The sequence below is a fragment of the Erpetoichthys calabaricus genome, chromosome 7 (genome assembly GCF_900747795.2).
Source record: "Erpetoichthys calabaricus chromosome 7, fErpCal1.3, whole genome shotgun sequence".
NCBI classification, from domain to species: domain Eukaryota; kingdom Metazoa; phylum Chordata; class Cladistia; order Polypteriformes; family Polypteridae; genus Erpetoichthys; species Erpetoichthys calabaricus.
The window spans coordinates 26,301,217-26,328,379 of NC_041400.2; the positions used below are offsets into that span (position 1 = coordinate 26,301,217).

At 35.3% G+C, this 27,163-nt stretch overlaps 1 protein-coding gene across 1 annotated transcript; it reads right to left on the bottom strand.

The window, feature by feature from the left end:
- taf1c (TATA-box binding protein associated factor, RNA polymerase I subunit C) lies at positions 1–27,157 on the bottom strand. Its single transcript, XM_028804932.2, has 14 exons — positions 26,882–27,157; positions 24,304–24,400; positions 22,105–22,211; positions 20,672–20,767; positions 20,472–20,542; positions 19,962–20,209; positions 17,515–17,643; positions 14,452–14,569; positions 13,511–13,582; positions 13,213–13,348; positions 9,159–9,287; positions 8,601–8,778; positions 6,962–7,099; positions 1–1,657 (listed from the first exon to the last, which is right to left on the bottom strand). Exons 1-14 carry the CDS (start codon positions 27,029–27,031, stop codon positions 201–203), a joined length of 3,126 nt encoding a protein of 1,041 aa, XP_028660765.1. The 5' UTR covers positions 27,032–27,157; the 3' UTR covers positions 1–200.
- Positions 27,158–27,163: the final 6 nt, after the last annotated feature.

Here is a 27,163-nt window from a genome sequence, read left to right on the forward strand (position 1 = left end):
ACAAACAAAATTATACATGAAGCAATATAAATTGGAACATTTATTCAAAGTCCAAGGGTAGGGAATTTGTTCTAAACATCCTTCACGTTGCCTCATTGCATAAATTTGGGGGGTGGAACCTATTCACATTCCTGCATAGTTTCTAAAAGAAAGCAAAAATGGAAAACTAAAATCTATTGATGTTCTATTCACTTGCAAAACTAGAAGCCCATTCGTGGCCTCTTCTTTTTAAGCTGGGATACTGTCACGGATCCTTGAGACAAAGGAAGCCCAAGAAGGCTTGGAGATGCTGAAAATTGTGAGGACTTTTGTGTGGAAGATGCCAAAGGAAAACTCCAGTTGTCCTCCAAGTCAGGCTCTGGTGTGGAATCCTGTGCGATTAACAGAGAAGCCAAGTCTTGATTGACTTTCTTTTGAAGCTGATGAGAGTTTTGTGTCAAAGATTTTCTAGGACTATGTAACCTGGGATTTGGACTTGGATGTCCAATAACAGCAGATCTTTTGTCTTTTGAAGCAGACAATGTAGGAATCCTATTTGGAGCGAGGGAGTCCACAGAACTGAAGGTGGAAACAGAGTCGGCAGACTTCTGCAGAAGATTTGGCATGGCGGAGTATTGAGAAGTAGATGAGACAGATGAAGCAGTAACTAAGATAGGTACGCATTCATGATCTTGTTCTTCTCCCAGATGTACATTTTCCATGTCTGTGTTGCTCTCAGCAACAATCACGGAAGGCTCTTTGTGGCTATCAGTTTCTATATCAGATACCGGTGAAGAACAACGGCTACCTCCAAAATTACTGTCTGTAGATGACCAACCCGAGAGGTCACTAAAATCAGTCAAATCAGACTGATAGGTGACAGAAGATGTGAAACTTCCACTGAGACCTGGTGATCTATGTCCTCGGGCGAGTTTCTGAAGCCTTCTCTTCTTACGGAGAGCTTCAATTTTCTGTTTACGGTTCAGCCCAAGTTTGTTTTCCCACCAGCTGCTCCATTTACCATCCCATGAGGCAGTGAGACGCTTGCTGAGATCATCTTTCCAATTTGAGGGGTCTATATGTCCTGGGATATCGACGACATCAAGAGATGGTAACTCTAAGCAAGTGCTCAGAGTCTTTTTTTCCTCCATTGCAACTCTCATGTTCTGTCTTATATTCGGATATAGAGAATGATTTGTTGCCGTGTCAGCAATTTTAGGCAATGCAAGTGTTGCTTTATTTTTAACTTTGCAAAACTTTTCTTGTCTTTTCACTATTTGCTTCTGTAAAACATTTGAATTCCACTTTACTAATTTAGCAAGGGCTTTCTTGCTGAGGCCTACTGATTCTGTTAAAGGTGTACTGTCTTCACATCTTTTAGTAACATTTGTATTTTGATTTGATGTGAGGTTCATTGGCGTCATATCACCAAACGTACAGGCTGCTTTAGGTGCATCTCCATGTGAAGTGGATGATGACACAAACACACCATTGTCTTCTCTTTCTTTCTCTTGTCTGTGGTCTTTTTCACTTGAACTGGCATCAGTCCCTCTTGGCCTGGCCATAGAAGAGGATGATTCTTGTCTGCTCCAGGTCTGATAAAAAATGTCTCCTGTTTCAGCAAGTTGGATTACACACAATGCATTTGCTTGGTGGGGATGGTACATTGCTGCCAATCCTAATTAAAAAGAGAAAGAAATAATAGTAAGTAATCAAATTATAAGTGAGGAAAGTTTGTAACAACACACTTACTCGGGTCCGTCTGTTTTATGCATGGGAGGATCTGAATTTCATTTCTTTTGACTCTCTAAACAGTATTTAACTGTTTAAGTTAGTTGTGTATGTAAAGATACATGTTCTTGTTAAAAGAATACTAATTATTTCATAGTGGGTGACAATTAACACTAAGATCCCTGAAGCCTACGAAAAAAAAACTCAATTCCGGGCCACCTTAAATTTTTTCACGCCTCTCCATCAGCTGAGTGGAGTTGGTTGCAAAATTCTCAGAGCTCACTTCTCTTTACCTGGCAGTGAGGTGCCTGGAGTTATATAGGGTAAATAATACATTGTTATTTGGAATACATACACTTCATGTGTGTTCCATGTCTATAACGATCTGTCTAAATGTAGGATGACAGGAACTGCTGAACATATAGCTAAAACAAAAAACTTTTTCCATGTTATACTAATAATGACGTGAAGTGTATAATGTGTGAAGACTTTAGTCCAAATATCAAATAAACACGTGCAGTTTTATTCAAAAATGTAACCAAAGAAAAAAAAAAATCATTCAATTTACATTGCTGTCAATGAGTTAAAAACCCAAGCTCAAATGTCAATTGACAGGAAGCGGATATGTATTCTTGAATGGTGCAGAGGTAAGAACTGCTGCCTTATAACCCAAAGGTCCCGGTTCAAGACGGGGCGCTCTGTATTTTGAGTAGTGAGCTGCTATTATTATTACTATAATAAAAAACATACATTTGATTTGAGTCTGTAACACCTGGTGTAAATTTTGGCTACTTGTAAAAGTTCGCGCTCGTTTTTTCATTTTCAGTTTTATTCTGTCAGTGACATTCACGTGGTACAATGACCTTGCCTCTCTGAGTTGATGGCATTTATCTCCATTCTTTCCACAAGAGCAGCAATAACCACAGTTGCTGCTGTGCTTGATCCCTGCTCAGAACTATCTGTTGTACCGGCAATCAAACATACAATGTCCCGTGACCGCTATCAGACTGCCATGTGTCATTTGCGCTTTGACAACAAAGACACCCATGCAGAACGTGTGAAAAACAGATTTGCTGCGATCTCAGACATCTGCCAATGTTTTGTTGAGAACTGTGTTTTGAGTTACAACCCAGGGCAAAGACTTTCAGAGTCTGTGGTCATAAAACTTATGGAGGCATTTCTGGATAATGGCAGAACCATAACAACAGACAGCTTCTTCACAGCACTTTCGTTGGCTAATAAACTACTGCACCGCGACACAACTCTGCTTGGCATCATAATTAAAATGGGACTTCCACCTGCAGGTAAAGTCACTTCAGTATGCAAGCAATTCGCCATACTAGTGTTTAGATCTGGCAGTACCATGTGGACAGGGTATGCACCCAAAAAGAAGAAGCCTTTGATTTCAGTCTGTAACAGTCGGTGTAAAATTTTGCTAACTGTAAAATATATCACTGAAGGGATAATAAATAAGCAGACACACAAACGCTGGTGAATCAGGTCTTCTTGCTATCTTGTTGTCGCTTGAAGTTTTTGTTATTCAGTTTTACTCTTGAATAAAAGCACACTTGTTTCGTTGTATCTTTGCAAAAGTGTTTAATTTATATTCCAGTAACCACTTGAATGAGATCAAATCTGTCTCTGCCTCTCTCGCGCATGCACACACACATTCATACATGAAAACATCAGTATTTGAAAACGCTATGCCATTTTTTTTTTTTTTTTTTTTCCCCGATTGACTCGGCTCAATGGGGGTAGGGGGTATGTAATAGCAGGCTGCTTGTGCTGATCGACACATTTGCAAAACAAAAGACGCTGATGGATAGGTGTGAAGGAATGTAAGGTGACCTGGAATTATGAGTTTTTTTCATAGGCTTCAGGGATTCTAGTGTTAAATCAACCACAATGGTGATAGTTATTTACTATACAAAAGTTAAAATTTCAATGAAACGATCTACACATTTACAAATGCAATTACATAACACAGCCTAATGGCCCAAGCTGAACTTTCAGTAGAAAATATAATAATTTTGAGGTTTTTATGTAATATATTTGCCCTTTGAACATCACAGTATACAGTACTTATCAAGTATATGATTCACTGGCAATGTAATCAGAAACAAAAATTGTGTTCAATAAGTCTGCTTACTGAATGGAAGAAAATAAAATAGTTAACAAATCAATCAATTAAATAATTTGCATTTGCAAACACATTTAAACTGAATAGAAAGTACAGTAAAGAAAGAAAGTTATAAACAATGTCAATGCTGTTTTGAAAAAAGCAGCAGTCATTGTGATGTCTTTGTACTGTGGATTGCAATTTGCTGAAATAAAGATATTTTAAATGACACCAAAAATATGAGGGGGTCATTTTTCCTAAAATAATCAATAGGTAACAGATATCAAAAAGTCACCAATAAATTCATATGACCCACTTATATTTGTAAAATGTAGTTGCACAAATATATTATATTATATATATATATTATATATATAAAAACAAAAAAAAAACAAACTTATATTTGTGCACATGACAAAAGGCAAAATCAGCATAATGTGGAAAAGGCCACTTTCTTAATCTTGTATATGCATAGTTTACTTTCCTGGTAACAGGCAGATTAGATTTTAGGCACTGCAGTGCTCAGCGTAAATCCACTATTCAACTGCGCGAGAACGGAAGACCAGTAGAATGCGGACTCTCTTTGTTATCCACACATAACTGACACAATGATAGAAACTGGTGCCCACTGCATCTGCTATATAATACACTGGAACACTACTTGTAAAGTGAAGTTTATTCAGTAGTAATAGATTAAAACTATAAAAACCTAAATGCCACTAGTGCAAATGCTTTACAAAATGTGTGATTAGCAAGAAGAAATAGGTTATACAATTACTAGTTACAGATTTAAAAAGCGAGATAATACTTTTCCTGTAATGGCTTCTTTCTATAAAAATGTTGCAGTAATTTTATAAGTTTAATATTTTTTTCAAAGAAAAGTGTGCCTTCTCAAAAGCAAGTGGCTGAAGTTTACAGCTCCCTTTTTTTTTTTTTTTTTTTAATTGACCACCATTAGACTTCAGTATGACAAAAAGTATTTTGCTACATAAATATAAGTAATGTTGAGGTACAAGTAAGACAACTAATAATGTTGTTTACTCAATAAATTATTAAACTTTCGTACAAAAGCAAAATGTCAGTTTTTAAATACAGTTATCCCTTGCGATTTGCTGGGGTTAGTGACGCAGGACCCCTGCAAATGCGAAAATCCCATGAATACATTTAGGACCCTGTTGTGAGGTAAAGTGAATGGGGGTGCAAATTAGTTTTAATTATTTAATCCTTTCTAGTGGTAGCACATCCAGTGTTTTGCCGAGTATGATGTAGAGCATGAAAGGGAGCAGGGTCAGTGCAGGAAGGAGAGACAGAAGGGAATGAAGAAAGGACAAACAAAATGAAAGAGAAGGCACGTACTGAGTCAGGGGAGAGGTAGACAGTGGAGGATGAGTTAGGCAGCCCTGGAATGACTTGCAAGACCTTTTTAATTATCTTTATATTTTCCAGCCTACACACTTTGTCAGCAGTTTTCCACAGTAGGCTGCATAACTCACAAAATTAATTTCCATTTAATTATTGATGACAAACTCACAAATGTATCTGTTATCTGGATGATAAATTGGACTGGACTGCCAATAGTGATGCTCTGTGTAAGAAAGGACAGAGCCGACTATACTTTCTTTAGAAGGCTGGCGTCCTTCAACATCTGCAGTAAGATGCTGCAGATGTTCTATCAGATGGTTGTGGCGAGTGCCCTCTTCTACGCAGTGGTGTGCTCGGGAAGCAGCATAAAGAAGAGGGACGCCTCACGCCTGGACAAACTGGTGAGGAAGGCAGACTCTATTGTAGGCATGGAGCATTGTCTGTCTGTATACCTGCATTGTTATCACTCTTTAATTTAATATTGTTCTTTATCAGTATGCTGCTGCTGGAGTATGTGAATTTCCCCTTGGGATTAATAAAGTATCTATCTATCTATCTAAATACGTGGATCTGTGAATTGCAAACCGGTGAACTGCAAAGCCTGACTGTTGCAATAAAAGTTTTAAGTTAATGAACACATTCTGTGACTCATTGCGTCTCCTTACAAATTTTTTCTCAGTTTGTAATGTGTCAGAGAACCGATTTTAAAGGATAACACCATTCACAATATACATAGGTACAAGGCATATCTTTTCCTGATGTTTTTACACTCTTTCCTTTAACTTTTAGTTGTTTATGTCTTTCAGTGAATGTTGCACTGTTGATTTCCAATGAAGCATAGTGTTAGCCAATGAAAAAGCCTTTGCTGGACTGGACTCGTGACAAATCAATGAGGAGGGAAGGCAGGTTTTTAATTCAAATTCTTGATTGCCTTTGAGAATGTTCAATTTTAATTCACAAGAGCCTTTTCCAGTAGTGGTAATGTGTTGCTCATTAGTCGAACATACAAGTAAGAATTTCTGCACACATCATCATCACCACCACCACCACCACCACCACCACCAACACCACTACTTCTACTACTACTACCAAGTATAAATAAACTCCAGAAAAATGACCACAACATACAGAACGTGCCCATAAGCTTACTGATAAGGGCAGTTGCTAGGGTGGCCCCTTTTGAATTGTGATCAGTATGCATAGTTTCCACTGCTGTTAGATAAGTGCCAGAAGCAGTACACAGAGTTCAGATGAACTTCATAAAAAACACGTTTATAGGAGCTGTTTAGAAAATGGCGAGTGTGAGAGAAAAAGTTTGTTTTGTGTCAAAACGGGACCCCAATTTCACCAAAACAGACCACAACCATTCACATACAAGCACAAGAATTTTCTCTGCAAAATCCTTTTGTTGTGGGAGAAGTACAGCAATTAATGTTTTTGTGTTAATGTTTTTAAATGAAGTTTATGGAGTGGATGATGCATAAATGAAAATTCTATTGTTATAATTCTTTTTATGGACTGTTTCCAGAGAACTGTAAGCTTATTTAGGTAACAAGCACTGGAAGTAATATTTTAATATGTTCCATTTTGCTGCACTTCTTCTGTGGACAGACCTAACTCATCTTAGGAGTACATTAAAAAATACAGATGATAAAGTGAACATTGCAAAATATAAAAATGCAATGTGTATCATTTACATTCCATTTTACACAAAGTATGAAAATGACAAGTCATAGGACAAAAAAAAAATCTAACATGAAAAATACTTACCTGCACCTGGTGAAAGCAGACGCTCAAAGAGTACCTCTTTTTCATGAGGAAGATGAAAAGGAACGAATCTTGAGCAATCTGAGCGTGCTGGAAATTGTAAAGGAGGTCCAAGAGCTTCATAAGCCATCTGTGTTCCATCTGTTAAGGAAGGAAAATATTCTCAAACTAATATGAATTTGATATATTTAGAATTGTTAGGAAAAAAAAATGAAAATGATTCTCTTTCCCTAAATAGATTCACAAAAAACATATCCTGACAGTTTTCTGTGGCTCACAATTTTCCTTTAAGTAGACTCCAAATTAGAAATCTTAGAATTTCTTTTACTGAATTTTAGCTAAATTTTCCTGTTTCAGATCTATGTACCAAAAACACCAGTTTTTATTCATTACAGTTCTAAAAAAAACCTGAAGAGGCGTATGATTTGGTTTAGGTATAACTCTTATTTTCTTTTATTTTACTGCTTAGCTTATATTTTGCACATAAAAATGCATTAAGTCTTTACTTATAAAAAGACTAAATAATTATACTCAAAATGTAAAAAAAACTGCACCACTATTTGTAACAGAATATGTGCAGACATTCTTATAAAATTTAACAATAAAACTGTTCTAAACTACTATACTACCAACTTTTGTGAGAGCATAAAATTTGAATTACAGGAAAAAACATATTGGTTTAAAAGTAAAGCCAACATTATTATTACTTCTAAGAAATACAAGCACTATGGGTAAAACAGAAATATTTGAGGCTAGAGAAAACCGACTACACAGTTGTGAGCCAATATGTGTTGAATTTGAGGCTTTCTAAATCCATAGTGAGAAGCCTTTCTCCTCTGAAAAAATGCAATAAATGACAACAGTGATCCTGGTAAAATTATTCCCAGTCATAGAATAGCACATGACACTGACTAATGAACATCTGGCTAGGTATTAACATTGTAAAGACAGAAGGCCTCATGTATAAAATGGTGTGTATGTGCAGAAGTGTTGCTCAAAACATTCACAAGAGAATGCATGCCTACAGTGTGAAGTAACCAAGTTATTGCATTATAGTTGTGAACTTGTGTAACTATTCTAAGCTGTACAAGTGTGAACTAAACTGAGTATCTTTAGGTTATCCTCCTGACTGGGCTGTCAGCTGGGCAAAATACAATTCTTAAGCAAAAAGTACAATTTACATAAGTGCTTGGTTTTTTACTGTCGGAATGCATTGCCTGAACATGTGGAAAAGACTCTTGGACATTTTTTAAAGGTTTATGTTCAGCACCAAGGGGAATTGATCTATATGCCACAGATTTCCTTGGGTGTTTATTTGAAACTTATGCACAGTTTATTTTTTAGGTTCTCCTTCATTCTTATGCACTCCAAATTAAAACTATATGACAAACAATCACCTTTTGTTTATATTTTTTGTATGTGTGCAGTATTCAGAAAAACATGCTTTGATTTACATTGAAACATACAATTGATCCCTTTGTTACGTCTGGCATTAAGAATGCACAGCAATATATTTTTTTGGTTAGACAAACATGTAATAAACATTTCACAAACAGTCTTGATTGAGTACTGACACCTGTAGAGTAAATAAAGATTTCCCCCATTTGATATGATCTTACATTCGTTAAAGGGTATGACTTACCTGAATACTGCAACATTAAAACCTCCTGTGAACGCTGAGTTCCCAACAGTATCTTGTTGCTGGTTTTACATGAATCCCCAGATAATATCCGTGAAAATATTGGTGGGGACTTCATCATATGTTCCCATTTCAACAATGGCACACAAGGAAAACGTTCATCCATGATATATGCAGAGTACTTTATAATAAAAAAAAAAAATTAAAAAAAAATTAGATGACATCTATGTAAATATTATTCCAATGTGGATAATTTTTTCAAAATGTTAAATGGTTCACAACAGACCTATACTTAAAATCACAGTTAATATGCAGCTGCTTAAGAAAGTAAGATGTAATTGAATAAGGAAATGTAGCTACTTAATACTAAAATAAAAGGCAAAGTTATGATTGTGAATTTTAACAAAGTTAATGAAGAACAAAAAATGTTTTTTGAGCAACAGTTATTTTAAGAGCAATAGCTGTCTTCTAATTTGTGTAGAGCAAAAATCTACAGCCATAGTAGCTACCCAGGACTGAACTTAAAGACCCCAACACCATATTAGATGCTCTAATGAGTACCTGTGAGGTGACAAGATGTTGATAAGCATTCACATCATTAAGATGCTTTAGCAGAACCACTCTCTCCCCCTTTTTACAGTCAGCAGTCTGTCCTATTGAAAACATCTTCTGAGTTTGATTGCTTGGTGACTACCATAAAAAAAATTAAAAGACAGAAATGTTTAAGAATAGAGAAACCAATTTCTAAAATGTAATTTCTACATTTCTACCAGTAGAAGCATAAAAATGTATACTGGAAGATTTTTTTTTTTTTTTTTTTTTAAAAACAACACACTTTATAGTGCAACCCAATTACAAAACATAGCTTTCTTTTACTAATGATGTACACAAAGTGCCAGGACACATTAAATAATCTTTTTAATAAAACAGAGTGTCAGTAAAAGATAACTGTATTAGTATTTACCTAAAATGGTATAAAACAACAGTATGACCATTTTAATTTTGTGCAAATTTATTGGAAGAATGATCAATAACATTAACCTATTCCATACTGTATGTTTTGAATCAATAACTGATAAGCATGTGCTGAGAAATATACTTTGCACAAGCAGTATGAGACAAGTGAAACAGAAAATCTCTTCTTTTTTTAGATTCTCAATTAAAAGTAATGTCATCATGTATACAATTACTTTAAGCAAAAATGAAAAGAAAAACACATTATCTCTATATATAATCTTCATTTGGATCTTGATCTTTGTTTGTCCGCGAATGAATTAGAAGAAGCACTAGATGGCAGTAGAGAGACAGCTAAAACATAGGCATTGCATTAAGAATCTCCTCCAGGCTTATACTACTGAAGACTGTAGTACTCCAGTCACACCTCAAAACACAGACATTCAAACTAAACAAATTGTTGTGCTTTAAATTAACTAATCTCTATATATAATCTTCATTTGGATATTGATCTTTGTTTGTCCGCGAATTCATGTTCAACTGACACGGTATCCTTCAATAAGGGCGTGCACAAAAAGGCGAGCTTCAAAAGGGCGACCTCAATTGGGCACATCGAATAAAGGGAAACGCAACAAAATTATTACAGAAAAATTTATTACCCAAAGGCAACGATTGAACGTATAAAAAGGCGAAAGCAAGAATATCAAAACATCCAATTAATTAATGCATGAACTTCTAAGCGAGACGAACATTTTCCAATCCTATATTCAGTGCATTTCCAGATGTGTTTCCCGTTAATAGCTTTCTCCTTTCTGAATGTGTAGCCTTCGACTACAAGTAGATCTGCACCTTTGTTGCTCTTCACATATTCCAGAGCCATTTGAACTAAATTATCTATGAACGCCTTTATTCGCCGCGCCCAATTGAGGTCGCCCTTTTGAAGCCTTTTTGTGTGCGCCCTTATTAAATAGAACATATAAGTCAGACACACTTCTGTGATTTTCCATCAGTCGGCGTTTGGAGTTCAAGAAAGAAGCATTGGTTCTTCCTTACTCTTTGGATTGCCACAACGCAACCTGTGAGACTGGAGAAAGGTTGAGAAGAGATTGTGAGAGGAAACGACAGTGTCATGAAAACGAGACGGACTGTGAATGGAGAGAAGCAGAAATGCTCCTCCACCACCACATAATTACTATTCGGACAGTGATTCCGAGTAGGCCGTTCCTATCGAATCAATGTCCAAGGGTTTTGTTTTGTAATTTTGTTTCCCTTATAAAAAATCATAATGCTGTGAGACGAAGGGCCCAGTTCACGACTGACAGCCGTGTTTAAACAGGGAGCCCTTCACAGACAACTTTAACACGCTCAACGTAGTTGAGCGCACATGGCTAGTAGCAATCAATAATTTAGAACAATGGTACAATACTATCATAGGATTAAAAAAAAAAAAAAAAAGGAATAATTGGTTAGCTTGGCTGGCAACTCCAAATTGACTCAGTAACGGACTAACACGTCCCCTAGCATAAGCACCAGCTTCACTGCACTCCTGCAAACAAGTAAGGGGATTTATAGGGATTTATATAAAGAAATATAGATTAAGAAAAATAAAAAACATATAAGTTGAATCGCTAATAAATATTGCAGAATTCTTTATGATGTAATGTCCTTTTTTTCTTGATCAAAGTATCAAAACACTTGCCAGTCTTGCGCGGACAACACTGCTATTGTGGGCTACATCAGGAGTGGGCAGGAGGAGGAGTATAGGAACCTAATCAAGGACTTTGTCAAATGGTGCGACTCAAACCACCTACAACTGAACACCAGCAAAACCAAGGAGCTGGTGGTGGATTTTAGGAGGAGCCCATGATCATCAGAAGTGACTGTGTGCAGAGGGTACAGACCTATAAATACCTGGGAGTGCAGCTGGATGATAAACTAGACTGGACTGCCAATACTGATGCCCTGTGCAAGAGAGGACGGAGCTGACTATACTTCCTTAGAAGGCTGCCGTCCTTCAGCATCTGCAATAAGATGCTGCAGATGTTCTATCAGACGGTTGTGGAGAGCACCCTCTTCTACACGGTGGTCTGCTGGGGAGGCAGCATAAAGAAGAGGGACGCCTCATGCCTGGACAAACTGGTGAGGCAGGCAGGCTCTATTGTAGGCACAGAGCTGGAGAGTTTGACATCCGTAGCAGAGCAACGGGCGCTGAGGAGGCCCCTGTCAATCATGGAGAATTCACTGAATCACGTTAACATTATACAAAGTTACTGTCAGTTATACCTGCGTTTTTATCACTATTTAAATTTAATATTTATTTATTTTTTTTATCATCAGTATGCTGCTGCTGGAGTATGTGAATTTCACCTTGGGATTAATAAAGTATCTATGTATCTATCTAAAATCAATTTCTGGCTGCATCAGCTAGCAAAATGAAACAAACCTTGAGTTTCTATAAAAGCTTATCCAGGACTGAATACATAACAAAGTTATAGATCAGTTCTCTTTTCTTGTATCTTACTTGGGAATACACACAAATTACAGTAATACCATTAACAAAAACTGGCATCTACAGATAGTATTAACAAGTAGACAATACAAGTACCACATCTCTTTCTTTAAGCAAGAGGTTAATAATAAGAGTCAGACAGATGCTATATACGTTCTATGTGCTAATTTACTACCGCTTGTGCACATTATTCATGTGGCAACTTACATCATCATGCCTCACCTACGTATTCATGTAGAGAGCTCTGTACAAGCAAAAGCATTATACATGTGTGTGCGCACTGAAGTGAATGTTAGTGTGTAAAAATTCATTGGCATTAATCAATTTGGCAGCTGCTGGCAAGGAGCATAGTTCACAGTCAGTCAGTATTCATCAGCAATCAAACTACAACATGAAATTCTTGAAGAAGCAATAGCTTTCCAAAATAACACTTCCACTTCAGGTCCTCTTACCTAACCCTAGGAAATTCTTTAGAATTAACAGACACCTCTGCAATCAGCATGCATGCTATGAGCTTGACTAGTTTTTGTACATCTCAGGGTTGGGTTAACAATAATACTATTACTTTTTTATGTTTAACATTGTCTTATAGTCTGAAGATGTTTCATCCTTCTAAAGTCTTCAGGTGCAAAGTGATATCATGGCGTATACAGACTGGTGTGTTGAACACTGTCACTTTTATTTAGTCAGATGCCCTTGTACAAACTTTTGTCCTATGTGAACCACTGCTTTTTTTCCCCCCATGGCTTGGACTAAATGCAGCCTCCATGCAAAAGTCAGTCTGATTGTATTCTGTACTAGTTTAGCTGATGTCCTTATCCTTGTAGGACTTTGATCAGAGGCAATATTTGGGAACAGTGTTTGACAGATGTTTGGTTGTAGTAAGAACTGGTGCACAAGTCTTTACAAAGAAAACCCAATAAAACACTTCTATTCAGAGTGGACAGATGTGTACAAAGAATTATGCGGTTTCTAAATACTGTACTTATTGTACCTACCAAAGAGAAAGGGTGATGTCAGCTAAATCATACATCTAGGGATTTCACTTGATTTGTTGAAATATTCAAATGATTCACCCATTGCCCAACTGTTACTCTGTCCTACTATTGTGGCTAATATTGTGCAAAAAACACTTAAAACGTCAGGACTGACCCTTATATCTGTGAGATCAATGCCTGTCCTGTCAGCATAAGTTATAACTCGGGGATGAGCAGTGAAATCACACCACCTCCATGAAGACTGTGCGTTGAAGTAAAGATTTTCTGTTTCACAACGAATCATAGATAATCTGTAGAAAAAAAAAGTACAGCTGTCTCATTAAGAACATCAAAAAACAGCATAGTTAGATTATGCCTCCTCTCACATTAATTCTAAAGCTGCGTCATTATTTATTAAGGCAAAAGTTAAACAAATTTTTATAAAAACAGTGAAATTAAGATGCAAATCTCACCCTGTCTTTAGATTCCAGAGGTAAACAGCACCACTTTCATTCGCAACAAGCAGTTCTCCAGGAAGATAAGGACTGGTGACACAAAAGAGAAAACATGAATACGGTATGCTTGGATCAACACATTTACAATCTTTAATAGGAAAACTCTGAAGCAGAGAAATATGCATTGGAGATGTAAAGGACCTCCAAAACCTAAGCATCTATTTTTTAAAAGCACTATAAACACACTTGCTTTTAACATGAAAAAATGAGTGGCAGAAGTTTATCTTCAGAGTAGCTCTCTATATAACATCTTTGCTTTCTCTTTAAGTATATCTACTGAGTATATCTGAGTGAGCATGATTGGTAAATCAGTGGATAAAAGTTTGGTCATATGATTATTCTGATACCAGAATTTAGAAATAGCAGATCTAAATGCAAGGAGAAAATAAAATGGAATTTCAGGAAATTGCCCTAGATGCTCAAAATTTAAGCTCCATTTGAAAAGGTACAGAGTACATGATTAAAACAGACTGGTTGATTCTCAAAAGTCTAGAAGATATATTTACTTTGATTAATGACCTCCCAAAAAAAAAACAAAAAAAAAAAAAAAAAAAACACCTTCTCTTTTAGGATCAGGATATCCACTCACCGGCCATTTTATTAAGTGCACCGGTTCTAATGATACCCAATCAGATGATCACATGGCTTAGTCTGATGAGCCTCAATTTCTGCTGCAACATTCAGATGGTGGGGTCAACAACATGGAAGCATGGATCCATTCTGCATTGTATCAGTGGTGCAGGCTGGTGGTGGTGGTGTAATGGTGTGGTGAATATTTTCTTGGCACACCTTGGGCCCTTTAGTACCAACGGAGCATCATTTAAATGCCAAAGCCTACCTGGGTATTGTTGCAGACCATTTACGTAAAGTAAAACATACAGAAATATTAACAAGATTACCTGACACTGATACAGGTTGCAGGATTCTCCATCTGAATTGTTTGAAGAGGCTCTGGTTTCTGCTTTCTGTTGACTTTCCACGCACCACACAAATAATCAGATCGGACACCCACATACACTTTCCAAAGAAGAGGGGTAAAAGAAATTTATGTCTTCAATAGTTTTTAAGGACAAATCCACTTTAGCTGACTGAATGAAATAGCAACATACTATAGTAATATGTGCTCCTGTACTGAAAACCTGCACCCACTTAATTCAGAAATATAAAGTGTGCATTCTGCATTCTTAATGAACTTAGTTAATTAAATCATTATTTTTTATCTCACATATCCACTTTTTTTTAGATAAGACTATTTGCAAATAAAATGTTAACCTATCACATAATAAAATACAACTGTTCTAGTGCCCAGAAAGTTTTCTGTTTTCTAACGTTTTTAAGTTTTTGCATCTTAAATATTCAATTTTAAATAGGATAAATTAGTGTTTTCTTCTTGGGAATCTCCAAGATAGTTTAAATCAAGGGGAAAAAATCTTTTTTTTTTTTTTTTAATTTTATTGTCATCATTCCATACAAATAGATCAATGTTTACAAAAAATAGGATTGAAAACAAAATCAACCCCCACCCCTGAGAAAGACAGCATAGCCAACGGAGAAAAACTTAAAGCTAGTAAAAATAAATAAATTGAGGAGTTTAGTAAGCGGATAAAAGATAAATGATGAAAAAGAAATAGGAAGAGAATCTACTTCCTCAGTGCTTTAAGAGCTTATTCTAAAATGTTATTGATTAGATCCTGCCAGGTTTTGAAAATATTCTGCACAGATCCTCTAAGTGCGAACTAGATTTTTTCCAATTTCAAATAATATAAAACATCAGTTACCCACTGACTTAAAAAAAAAGAGGAGACTTAGGATTCTTCCAGTTTAGCAAAATAAGTCTGCGTGCCAATAGTGTAGTAAAGGTAATCACAGTTTGTTTGTCCTTCTCCACTTTAAGCTCATCTGGAAGAACACCAAACACAGCTGTTAATGGGTTAGGAGGGATTGTGACACCAAGGCTGTCTGAAAGGCATTTAAAAAATTTTTGTCCAGAATGATGTTAATTTGGTGCAGGCCCAAAACATGTGACTCAGTGAGGCTGGAACTTGATTGCAGCGTTTACAGGTTGAATCTTGCCCTGGAAAAATTTGACAATTTTAAGCAAGACAGATGTGCTCGATATATAATTTTGAGTTGAATAATTGTATGCTTTGCGCATATGGAGCTCGAGTGAATTCTGTGCATTGCTCCCTTCCACTCCTTTTCTGAGATGTTGAGTGAGAGATCCTTTTCCCACTGTCCTCTTGGATCTTTGAAAGGGATGTACTGTAAAATAATTTTATATATTGCAGAAATGCTGTCTGAGTCCTCGAAACTGAGCAATATTTTTTCCAGCTTAGAGGAAGGTGCGAGATGAGAAAAATCAGGCAGGTTCTGTTTAACAAAGTTTCTAATTTGAAGATAGTGAAAGAAATGTGTTGCTGGAAAGTTAAATTTGAAATGTAATTGTTCATAGGATGCAAAGATGTTGTCTATATAAAAGATCTCTAAGCAATTTAATCCCAAATGTTTTCCAGATATTAAAAACTGCATATGTTTGCAAGGGTTGAAAAAGGTGGTTCACATGCAGAGGTGCCACAGATAAAAGATTCTCCAATTTAAAATGCTTTCTACATTGGTTCCATATTCTGAGCGAGTGAAGCACAATTGGGTTATTAGTGTATTGGTGATAACTTGCACTTATTGGGGCACAAAGCAGGGACTATAAGGAAGTACTGCAGGATTTTATTTCTATTGCGGACCAAGCCTGTGTATGCTCATCTATTTGTGTCCAGGTTTTTATACTTTGTATGTTTGCTGCCCAATAAGAAAACAGAAAGTTAGGTAGAGCCATGCCACCTTCTGCCTTAGGTCTTTGTAGGGTTGCTCTTTGGATATGTGGATGTTTTAAGTTCCAAATAAATGAGGTTATGGTTGGATCTAATTGCTTAAAAAATTATTTATTTTTGTATATTGGAATGTTTTGAAATAAAAAGAAGCTTAGGAAGGATATTCATCTTAACAATGTTAATTCTTCCAGCTAGAATGAGATGAAGGGTTGACCATCTATGCAAGTCTTGCTTATTTTTTTCCCATACAGACGGCAACATTTTGTTGATAAAGAGCTAAATACCCCTAAGTATTTAAACTGATCTGCAATAATAAAAAAATCTTAACCTTTCAATAATTTACACAAAGTGAAATGCAAATATCATCAGTTTAATCACATATATTCATTTTCTTTGTAACTGCCACTCTAAAGTGCCAAAGATACTCAACAGTTTTTCAACACTAAAACAGTGGTTGATGGACTCCACCTAGTGGGGAAAAAATAAGTGGATCAACTGCTTTCATTACTCAGTCAGGACAAAAATAACCTCTCGCATGGTAATGTGCAAGAACACAGTACAAACTCTCAGAAGAAAACCTCAAAATTGAGACAATAGACATTTCAAGCAGGAATATAAAGAAGCAAAAACTGAGCAAGTGTGAAAAATCATGTGAAAAGGCACTAAACATCCAACAACTTTAGCTCAGTGATATCCAACACACAGAAGTGTAAAAAATGTGAAATTCTACTACCTGATCATACCAATTCTCTAAAGTTAATTGCTGGATAATAAGGGCACTCCTTAAAAAAAATTACTGCAAGCTATTACTGAGACTCTTAATGAATCACTAGTCATAGGTTACAACTAAAGAGCACACATACAAACATTGTAGATATGAATGCCCATTTGATTTCTTCCATTAAATGTCTTAAGATTTTTTTTTACATTTTGGATTAAAGGGTTTTTAACATAATGACTTCCAGTACCGAATTCAACTGAAAAAGTATTTAATGAAATGTATTTTTATACAACCTTGAAAGTTGTATTAAGCTACCAGACTCATACTAGCATCTGTAAAATACAATTTAAAACATTGTTAAATGTATTATGCAAATATGTATATGACTTTTAGAAGAAAAGGCAAATTAAACTTACCTTGATCTTCAACATCAGCCACATTTATTTGACGGATTGTTCCATTTAATTCAAACAGTGCCAGTTTTTCTAGTACTTTGAGCTGGGGTGCACCCGAATTACAAGACAGAAGCTTAACCTTGTGAAAATCTTATAAATCAAGTAAAGGATAAAACAGAAGTCAACAATTAATAATATAAAACACACATTCTCCTTGATTTGAATACTATAGCTAAACATTAACTAAAAAAATGATTAGTAAAAATATTTACTAAGCAGGCAGTGTTGCAAAAATAAGCAATATGTCCAAATGACAAAGTTACTCTTATGAAACTATAAGAAAAATGTGACCAGCCATTGTAATTTCTTTTTTTTTTAAATCTGCACAATTAGTGTACATCACTTCATAAATCAGCAGTTTTGGTATTATGCACTTTTTTAAAATCTACAGTATATACAGTCACATGAAGTAGAAAGAACACCATTCAAATGTTTTGTTCCTCCTTTTTTAACATAGGTGGACACATCAGGAGTTGAAATTCATTTAAACAGCATCTGTAGATAAAAGTAATGCAACAAATATCATGACACTTTTACACTGTGTAGTCCATTTTATCATTTAATAAACATACATGCAGATTTTCCATGTAGAAAAAGTTAATTCCACTACTGCATTTATCACTGCCTTAAGTACTTAAAATTGGAATCAGATGCACCTGTCCAAATGCAAATGATGAGATTGTCATTAGAGAGGATTTTGGAGAGACCAGTCTTATTTAAAACTCCAACAACAAAGAGCAAACCAAACTTAAACATTTATGGGTGTGTCATCACCATGCCCAGTTCCAAAGAACTCTTAGGCCTATAGAATGAACATTATAGATGCCTACGAACTTGGGAAGGCATTTTAAAAGTTCTCAAAACAAGTGGAAATCATCCATTCCTCCATCTGCAAGATCATCTATAAGTTGAGATTTCAAACAAATGCCAACTGCCAGAAGATTGAAGCTCCAATGAAAGCATGACAATGATCCTAAACATACAGGGAAAGAAATGGAGGATTCTGGAATTGCCAAGTCAAAGCCCAGATGGAGATACTGTGGGAGGATTTTAAACAGGCTGCACATACAAGACACCCCTCAAACATAACCCAGCTGAAAGAATTCTTCATGGAGGAGTAGGAACAATTTTCTCCAGAGAGAGACTTAAGACAGTTCTAGGAAAATTCTACTTGAGGGGGCAATATCTGCTATTACTTTACCATAGATGGAAATGGCATAGCTGATCATTTTTTGCTGAAAAAAATATGTGCAAAGTCAAACTTTCATATTTTTTTCCAATTATATTACTTTTATCTAAATACACACTGCTTAAATGTAGATCACATCTGGATATGTCCCCATATGAGGAGACCCAAATATTTCAGGAATTTTTCAACAGCATGGGAGTAGGCTGCAGTCATCAACTATGCTGCTAGGGATTTCATGCCTAATGCTTGTCAATCACTCTGCTAAATGGCATTGTGCAGAGTTAATTGAGATGCGTGCTTCTGACATTTATTCTACAATTGTGCATGTAACTTTGGCAATTTGTTTTCAACAAGCTGAAAAAAAGCACATCAGGTCACATCAAAAAAATCAAGGCAAAAATGATTTGTGTTTTCTATATTAACAGACTTGTTAAGAATTTTCCTGTAAACAGACATGAAATACTTAAGTGTCTGCAGGAAAGCATTGCAAGGGAAAAAAAACTGAAGTTGTGGCACACACAAAACTGCATTTGTCAGTCTTTTGACGAAAAACAATGTGGTTGTTGCTTCTCACCTGGCTGCTTTACACCTCCCGTATACACCATATTTCACTTCTACTTTCGGCAGCTCCTGTTAGAGGTTGCCACAGTGGATCATCTTTTTCCATATTTTTCTGTCCTCTGCATCTTGCTCTGTTATATACGTACACACCATATCTCACTACCTGTGACTTTTTGTGCTTCCAAAATTACAATTTGGACTGAAGGAAAGACAATTTGCTACCCTGTTACAAATGTAGGTGCTAGACAAGACAACAAATTATGGAGTACAGGAAATGCTTCCTGGAATGAAACGCTGGGACATGTGTATTGCATCTCAAGGGGAGTATTTTGACAGTGACTAAAAGGAAATTGCTGTCATTTCTTATTTCATTTTTTCCAACAATGTAGGTAATTTATGGGTTCCCCCTCAAATGTTAAAGAAAGAAAAAAATTCAAAGAGTGTACTTACCTTTTCACATGACTGTATGGAATTTGCAATCATACATGAAATTGTTAAAAATGTGCAACTTGGCTTCAGAAGGATACCCAAACTACATAATTGAACTTAAACAGGTCACATGCTCCATAACACAGAAACTAAATTGTTAAGAAGAAAAAAAAAAAAAAAAAAAAAAAAAAAAGAAGTTTCTAAACTTTGGCACATTTCTGAAGGATACTGAGTTTGTTCATAGCAGATCTGCTGGGGTAAACCAGACAGCACTCCAAAGTCTTTGACTTGTTTTGTAATGGAAACAATTCCAGGGCTCCTCCTGTTGCTACGCTGTTAAAAAATATTTTATATTTCTCTGCTCTCAGTTCTTCATGGAGATGCTCTGCCAGAAGTACTGGAGGAATATCATAAATGACCTCCTTGAACAAATAGCTCTGAAGTCTTGCTCTCTTACAACTTCTCTGAAAAGGACACCTGAGAGACAAATTTATTGAATGGCAACAGACAAGTTTGCAAAAGAGGTTCGGACATTTCACACTAGAAAAAGTCACATTTTTAAAGGATGCAGTCAATGACTTCTTAGTGAATGTATTGAAATCAGCCTTGGATGTTCTCATAGCTGTTGTAAAGTTTTTGCATTCTTTTTCCATCCAGGTAATGACTTCCAGTACCAAATTTAACCAAAATAAATTATCGTGAGAAAATCAGGTTAATTATCTAAGAAGAAAGTACTTACTTTTTAAAATTTATATTATCCAAAAATGTATTTGTAACCTTATGACCAATGGTATTTTTCCTTTGATTGTACTAAAATAAAAACAAAACAAAAAAAAATAAAACTGGTTTATAATGGACTTTTTCTGATTTTTTTTAATATTAAAACAACTATAAATTAATAAAATGTATTTTAAAAATTAATGCTATATTAATACTTACATTAAGTTTTTCATAACCAAAATAGAAGTTTTCTTCAAGTAGAGAAGACATACAGCCAAAGGCATCATTAAAGTTTTCTAGATAGAAAGCTTCCATCTAAAAAAAAAAACAAGCAATTACTGGAATATACATTTTTTAACAGCTGTTAATATGACTGACAAATGACTATTTTCAAGACACTGAATTTGCCAAGTGTGTGTATGTGCATGTGTTATATATATTATATATATACACACACACACATAAAATCATCAAAAAATAAATCTTTCTAGAGAGTTTCACAATTGTTAAATCACACCTGAAGTGGATTTTGGGTCAATTTCTTGGCACTGCATGGAAAATGAAAACTCTTTCTGTTTAACTCATCACTGCTCACATAACCTCAACCCAGTTTCTCCTGACAACAAAATCTATGACTTCTTCTTCATCTTGAAATTCAATACACCTGTCCGGTTATTGCAATTTCACTGGTCTCCAATTCTGCTTCATGTCCTACCTTTCTCTGTCATGTCTAAATCATATACACCATCTACATAAAAAAAAAATCTCATTCAATGCCAGTGAGAGAATCTTCTGCAAAATAAGAAAATACTTCACAGGAATATCTGCATCAGATTCTTACTAAGACTACCTCTGCAGAGTCAGCAAATCCAACTGCAATTAATAATTCATCAGAGTAACAGAAACCAATTTAAAACAGTTCCTGTACTACCGATATCTAAACCCACACATACTGTATAAGTATTTGGCATTTATCTTAAACATTTTCAACCAATAAAGGACATACTGGTCAACTAAGGATAGAATGAGCCTAATTCCAGCAGTATGTGTACATGTTTCAGTGATTCTTTGAACATTCTATAATTCTTTAGGTTCTTATCAATGTATTATAAGGTCATGTTTACTTAACCATGTTTTGCTATCATGCCACTATATTTCACCTAATTTGTAATTTAGATGTTATTATCATTACAGAATTATTACCAGATTAAGCATAATGCAATGCAATTCATGGCTATATGAGCAACATTCTCTGCTTGGTATTCTACCACAAATTCATTTCTTCCCCAACAGACAAGTGATGCTGCATATTCTAATAGCTATATTCCTCTGTCAATGTCCATTCAGTCTAGTGCAATTCCACCTAACGAAGGATTGGGCCAAGGCCCTCCATCACAGACTTATGCCTTGAATTCACAGACAGTATGTCTCAGTAGGCTGGCAAGAACAACACATTTCCACATACAGTTCAGTTAGTAAGATGTAGATAAACTGAAATAATTTAAACATCTAATATTAGCTGTAATTATGTTAATTTCAAAGATCACATAATTCAATAAAACTTCACTGGTTTTAACAAGTTACACCATTTAGTCAGTTACTAGCTGAGCTATAATAAATGAAAAGTAATGAACATTAAAATAAAAAAATACATGTTTTGTAAAATCCAAAATCTCCTTAGGGCCACTTCCCCGGACGCTTCTTGATAATTGTCCTCTGTAGGTTATATCTTGCAAAGTTAAGGGTGGTATCCTGCAAGCTGGAAGGGGAAAAAAAAAAAAAAAAAAAAAGTTTAGAATCTCTATTTTCTCATCACGATTAAAAACTATTGAGGTTTTCAGGCCATTTCCACAGCTAATTTCTCTTATACTGTGGGAGAACAAAAATCTTGTCATTTAGGCACCAATTTGCCTTCTTATCAAATATAACTGAATGTTTTAACAAGGCTTCAATTCATTCAAATGTAACAAAACAGATATTTATTTTGGGACATGACGGACATTGTACTCACATCTACAGCTGTGTTCTTTTACAACCAGGGACCAACTGAAGGACAACTTTGAAATCTACATTGATTTCAAATTTGCTTTTGTTTCTATTTTGGCAAAATAGATACATAAATATTTTTTTTCTAATGTAAGCCTTGACTTTAGTTTTTGGGGGATCCCATTAAAGCAATTTACTGTATAAAGCAGGCAATCTTACCTTTGTCGCCAATCAAAACCATTTAAAGATATAGTAATTTAAACAAAAGGGAATTGTTTTGTATTTACTTGAAGAGCCCTGATACTCCGCACATAAAGCCATAGAGTGAAAAGTAGCTATAATCTTGAGCTAAATTCTTCACAACTCAGGAATTAGTAAGTTATTATTAAATAATCATTTTCATATTCATACCAGAACATTATCATATTCTTTGCCATTTTTTTCAATTATGTAAATATTGTCCATTGAATGAGCACTTACTGGTTTAAACACAATATATAAAAAAAAAAAAAAAACTTTAGAAAGGGTGCAAAGTTAAAGAGGTCCTATGAAACAAAAAAACTGACAGCTCCCAGTAAAGGTTACGATAACGAGAGAGCATTATTAAGCAGCATGAATGTACCACTACACAGTCTTTGATAGTTTACACAGCCCACTTATTTTGTCATTTTAGAAAAAGTAATTTTTAATTAGGTACAATTATCTACAAAACTTACGAATAAGGAGACATGTTTATATAATTATATCTAAAACATATACTTACTGCATGAACTTGAACTACTGTTACAACTAATAAAAAAATAATCTTTATTTTCCATGCAAACTAGTGTTTTTGCTGTCAAATAAATACAAATATCTGTAGCTGGAAAAAGTAACTAAAAGTGTAATTTTTTTCATTTATATACATAAAATGTCCACTAAACACAAAAAGAAGAATTAGGAATTAGACTAAAAGCATTATTTTTGCATGGTTAACACATTAAAGAAATATTCCACCCATTTTTTTTATATTTTACTTACCCCGTGTAGTTTGTAGTGATGACAAAAAAAAAAAAAGATTAATCTCAGGTTTTCATGCAGAATGGACTTAAACATTTGACAGAATGGAGTCCAATGGTGACCAAAACTTGACAACAGCAGGCGATGTCAAAAACGTTCATGAAAAAAATATCATGTTAGGCATGTTACATAATCTACTTGTCAAGTCATCCAGTCACATGCTCACAACAGGCAAAATGCATGTATTTTTGCGAAGATATATTTTAATTAACTAATTTCTTATACTTTTGAGAGAGTTTTATTTTAGCAATATTTTAGCAAAAAGTACATGTGTTTTGTCCATTGTGAACAAACAACTAGGTGATTTTACAGGTGAGAATTATGTGACACAAGTAACATGAGATTTTGCCATGGACACTTTTAATAGCATTTGTTGTTGTCCAGTGTTGGTCACCACTTTGTCCTGTTCTATGACTGTAGAAAAACTTGCCTGAAGAAAGTTTGCATATTGTAATATTTTTAGTTAGCCAATAAAAGGTGTCATTTTGCTTGGCTTTTCTCTACAGTCATAATGGCTAACATGGTACAACACCCTAGTACTCCTGTTCTATGAGAAATTTTGTTAATCTGTCTGTTCTCCACAATAACATGAGATTAATCATTTTTCCAGTCCATCACTACAAACTACATGGGATATGTATAAAAAAAAAAAAAAATCATTTAAGGTTGGGGTATTCCTTTAATTCTCCCATTAAAAACTATGATAAAGGCACCACTTTGGCACCTCTTTCAAGATAATAACAAACTCTCCTTAATTTAATGGAGCTAGATTGTCTAGTTTTCATTGAAATAATGTCAGTAACCACCTGAGCAAGTTGAAAACAAAGGTACTGGAACTGGCTCCTCTGGCTTCCAAATTTCTCCATCTGCACAGTGCTGAAAGTGATATTGTAACCGTAGTTCCTGAGAAATGATATACAACTGTGCTGTAATAGTATGAAAAAAATTATTCAAACATGAAATAATGATATTCGTCACTAACCGGCTCTATGCCAATTTCAGTAATGTGTGCAAAGTAGGACATAAATATGAAGTAGGCAATTTATCACACTCTGTTCACACTGAGATAATTTAAAAATACAACTTAATATGAATGAAGGTGTTTGGACACTGACCATTACGTACTGTAGTGGAAGAATTTAAGTTTTGGAATTTTGAATTCTCCCATCTGTGTAATACAAGATCAGTGATTAAACCTGCTCCTCTCTGGCTATTTATAGGAAAGTGGCAGCATCATTTGATGACACTTATACAAAATCAGTAGCTTCGTAATTTTTTTGATTCAGTAGGCTAAAGTGCACATGCGATGCCATAAGCCTCATTCGTTTAGATGCTTAAAGAGCATGTGAAAGTACCGCCTGTCTGACTCATGATTCTTTCAAGTTAAAAATAACCGTCAGTGAATGAGAAATCTGGCATTGGTCATTCTCTCGTTCACCATCCAAGTACAATACAGAAACAACACAGTTAAAATAGAATGTAGAAATTGTTTGGTACCAATCATTATTGTACAAAACAGAATATTTAAATATAATATTCAGCTAACACGTTTATGTCCCTTTGTACATTCAACAAATTAGTAACAAGAAACTGAACCTTTTAAAAATATTCAAATTTCTACTAATCATGTGAATTAGTAGAATGAGTTTTACCTTAGAGCGCAAATTTTACACCTCACTGAATGCACAGAGCGTATATCATTGAAATATTCTTTTTGGGAAAAAAAAAAACCCAACAACTTGCAGGTGGCACAGTGGGAGCGCTACTGCCTCGCAGTAAAGAGATCAAAGGTTCACATCCCGGGCCCTCCTTGTGTGGTAGTGCTTTGACTAGTGACAAATGTGCTATATAAATGCAATGAACTTTTATTATTATTAAATGCAACTAAATCATTACCCAAAAACAAGTCACGATTATCGTTCATTTCATTCATGAACTAATTACTACCTGAAAGTCTCACAATTCCTGGTTATTTGATTTGTGAACTGAATCATTACCCGAGAACGAGTTGTACAATTCTAATTTACTTGTGATTCTGTAACCTAAACGTCTCATTTTAATTATGTATATTTAATGTGTTATCATGCATTGTGAACTGAAACAGGACAATTTCATATAAAACATCATCATGTTGAATATATAAATAATTATATATTACACACAAATTATTAAATCGCATATTTGTGGGGACTCTCCCTCCCCTGGAATAAATGAATGATATAAATCAAATTAATCAAAGGAATTGATTCACTAAAATGGGTAGTTCAAATTAATTGAATCTGTAAAGTGAACCGAAATGGCCATCACTATTACCACGGTAAAAATATATGTGAGATGAGACATGGCAGTTTAGTTCCCACATTCAGCTCACCATTTCCCTTTTATCAAATCACTTAACTTATGATCCATTTATGAAAAGTACATAAACAATTGTACACTTCTGATTTTGTACATGAACTTGCATAAACGCAATACATTATTATTATTTTTATGTATAATGTACACGAGAACACTGGCTAATTCAAAAAATCCACACTATTAAGAGTTGTTTGCGTTTTTCTTTTGTCCTCTTGGTCATCCTGTACCTTCATCTACAATAACCATTTGCATTTATATTTGCGTTATCTCCTTACTTTCATATTAAATTTTCAAATCCAAAAAAAAACTTCACTAACATTATATGCTGACAAAATATTATTAATAAATAAACCCGGTGGCTTACATACAGAGTACAAGATACATCTATCCATAAATAATACTTTACATTTATATACTGTAGTGCTTTTCTCACTAATTTCTAAAACAGTTTCAACCATTATAGTGTCAAAGAAACCAAACGGGCACGAACGTGCACGCACTTGTACACTCCATCACTTAAACAGGGTCACGCTTGTTAAAGGTAACACATGGGGTACATTAACTGGTGACCAATACACTGTACTCGCATAATAAAGGTTTTTGAAAAGTGTCCTGAAAATTACTGCCACCCAGTGGTGGCTTGAGTCCCTGTGTAACACAGGCTGCCGCGAAGCTGAATGGGGTATGCGAATCAGAAATACGTGGATGTATGTAGAAAACTCACAGATACTGTTATCCGACTATAAACTGGCCCCCAGATTCCAGCCGCCCGCGCTACACCACCTTAGAAAGTAAAACGTCACGAAAACACTGGATGGTGAACGCGACTCCAGACCTGCCATTGGTTGAGCGAGTGTGAGTTTACGTGAGTAAACTTTCAGGAGGAGCCTGCGCCTCGTGCAGGGTTGGCTCCTGAGCCAAGCGCTGTTAGAATAAGCCTCTACGACTGACGAACACAAAATTGGATTAACGAATTCTGAAGATCGAGGAGTAAAACGCAAAGTCTGTTTCACACATGTCACTAACCTCTTTCCGTTCTCCATGCAGCACTCCTAACACCTGGCCATACTCTCCCCAGCCTTCAGTCGAAAGATTCGGCGGTTTCTGTGTACTCGGGGGTCCATCTGCAAAGAAACGAGGATACAACGCAGCGGGAAAGGCATGCCGCTTATGCATGCCGAAAAGTTTTAAAGAAGAAACTTTGAAAAAAATAGAAAGGACAGAGAAAAAGCACGTCCTTTTATGTTTGTACCGTGCAGGTTTCCGTCGAACGTGTCTGCTCTTGTGACATCATTCTATGCGCCTGAC